The following is a 2,742-nucleotide window of genomic DNA, read 5'->3' on the forward strand; positions in this document are numbered from 1 at the left end:
GACATGTTTTTCAAAGGTAACTTGATCAAAAAAAAAAATCAAATAATACTTTGGTTGAAAAATGTAATGAAAAACGTGTGTTAAGAATTTTTCGATCTCACTCCTTAGCACAATATAAAAGCTTCTTTTATCGCACAATGTAAAAGTCCTAAAAAAATCTTTAACGTTTTTAACATTATTTTTCCATTTAGTAAAATCACAAACCATCATGTTGAATAAGTATTGATGTAAATAGACAATACTTATACGCATGTGCGTACAAGAAGAACTTTTTGAAACAAAAGTTGAAAAAGCTTGCTTTACAAAGCTTTTTTTAGCTTTTACTCAATATCAGTTAAATGAGTGCGTTTTTAAATAAAATTTTAAAAATAAAATATTTTTAACGCTTTATGTTGTTATCGCAAAAATGGGTATCAACAACAGGTTGGTAATACAAGTATAGAAACGCTTATCGGTTTTTTTATATGCAATGTAAAATTTGCATTACCCAAAGCCACCTTTTAAGATTATACTGCAATTAGACTTTTATATGACATTATAAAAGGGTAAATAATATACATAATTTTAATTAAAACATTTATTTCTTCTACAATTTTTCCACTTTCAAGTAGATACCATTTAGGGGAACATTAATGAAACTATGATCTGAAAATTTGATGCTTTCACAGGTTCTCGAGCAAGGAGAAAATTTAAAATTCCTAAGTAGAGTAACAAGACCAATACGATTTTGCATGCGACCAAAACGTGAACCAATACAATTGCGTGGACCATCACCAAAACCCAAAAATGATTGAGGATGTCTGGCGGTTATTTGCGAGGGAGCAAAACGTTCAGGTTGGAATGCCATGGGGTTTTCGTATATATCCGGATCAAGGTGTATAGCTTTGGCGGGAATATAGATATTAGTACCTTTTGGTAAAATAATATCGGTACCGGTTATCTTGTAATCATTAAGACTAACACGTTGTAGAAATGAAAGGTTGGGGTAGAGGCGCAGGGTTTCTGGAAAGAGAAATTTTAAAATATGAAAGTAATCATGAGACCTTATTCAGTAAGATCTTACCTGTTATGATTTGATCCAAATAGGTCATTTCCATCATGGCTTCATAGCTCAATTCTCCATTATATTTGTTTAGAATATTCAAAACCTCCTGCCGAACTTTTTCCTGTATCTCCGGATGACGTGCCAATTCATAGAGCATAAAGGTCATATTGGTGGAAGCAGTCTCATAACCAGCCAAAAAGAACACAAATAATTGGGCTGCTATTTGATTGTAAGTCAACATGGGTTCACCAAACTCATCCTTGGTATTTTTCAAATCAATTAAAGTATTCATAAAATCGTTACGTTTTATTCCTTCTTTCTCACGTTCTATAACCGCATCTCTGGCCACACGCATAAAGAAATCTTCAATATATTGAGGATATCTTTTGGAACGGGTAAATTGCATAAATTTCGCATAAGTAAGCTTAAACAAATGCCAACGTATATTGAAATTAGTGCGTCCAAAGACCTTGGAACAAACTTGCTTAAATTCCACCTTGGGATCTTTTAGACTATTGCACTCTATGCCGAATATGCAAGTGCCCACTACATCTATAGTAAATCGAGCACTTAGATCGTATATGTCAAAGCCCTGTTCTGCAAAATCGTTAATATTTACTTCATAGGTCTCCTTAAGCTGATGTGTTAGTTGGTTTATAGTGGGAAACATAAATTTCATTTTACCCGTTGTAAAAATAGGTGACACTTTTTGCCTTAAAGGTTTCCATACTCTCCTCTCCACATTAAAGAGATGAGTTGACAAAATATCTTTACTATTTTTATATTCCATACGATCCTCGAAATTATGAAAATCTTTTATTAATATTGCTTTTACCACATCCAAATCAATTATCACTGCAATGGGTTTGGTGTAGATATATATACCTGCTATTTTAGCTTTACCCTTAAAACTGTCATAGACTTCTTGCATTAATTCCGTATGATGTAAGGATTTTAGTTTAAGAAAATGTCCCAATAGAAATTTAGTTTTTAGTTGTTTTACTCCAAGGTAATGCCAGTAACTTAACTTGTGGCTTAAATAAACCAATATCAAAATCAAAAGAGTCCATATTATTATGAGCCAAGGATACATTATACATCTGTAGTAGTTTAATGGCTGAAATACGTTAGTGAACTAGTATTTTTATCCAAACAATATGTTGTTTATATATTTTCGTCTGCCGATGTTAACAGATAAGAATTATTGTTTGGCTCTTAAAAGCTATTAAGTATTATTATCTATTACGAAGGCAATCTCTAACACTTTTTAAAACTTTTTATTTCTTATAACAAATTTCAAATATTTCGTTAGTATTGAAAGATTTTAATCCAAAACTATGCAAAGCCTCTATTTAACTAATAACAGCTTTAAAAGAATTTGCCTTTTGAATTGTAACACATAGTATCGCATTGCATTAAAAGCTTTTATTCATGATAAGTTGCAAGTTTAAAAATACGATTTTTTTAGTTCAATGAAATTATTGTTTACACAATTATTTTATCAAAATTTGACCCTACACCACTTTAGTGTGGAGGGTATATTGGGTTTGTTGTGATGTATGTAACGTATTGAAATATTGGTTCAATACTCACCATAAGTAAACCAAACGTCTTAGAATAATCGTCTGTCCGTTGTCTGTCAGTCGTCTGTCTGCTTGTCGTATGTCTGTCGTCTGTCTGTCGTCTATCTGTCGTCT

The 2,742-nt window shown here is 31.8% G+C and overlaps 1 protein-coding gene across 1 annotated transcript; it reads right to left on the minus strand.

Moving 5' to 3' along the window:
* Positions 1-562: 562 nt before the first annotated feature.
* LOC111681063 (probable cytochrome P450 6a14) lies at positions 563-2,396 on the minus strand. Its single transcript, XM_023442779.2, has 2 exons — positions 1,064-2,396; positions 563-1,002 (listed from the first exon to the last, which is right to left on the minus strand). The coding sequence occupies exons 1-2, from the start codon at positions 2,136-2,138 to the stop codon at positions 587-589; spliced, it is 1,491 nt and encodes a 496-aa protein (XP_023298547.2). The 5' UTR covers positions 2,139-2,396; the 3' UTR covers positions 563-586.
* Between the last annotated feature and the right edge of the window lie 346 nt (positions 2,397-2,742).

The sequence above is a fragment of the Lucilia cuprina genome, chromosome 2, assembly GCF_022045245.1.
Source record: "Lucilia cuprina isolate Lc7/37 chromosome 2, ASM2204524v1, whole genome shotgun sequence".
NCBI lineage: Eukaryota > Metazoa > Arthropoda > Insecta > Diptera > Calliphoridae > Lucilia > Lucilia cuprina.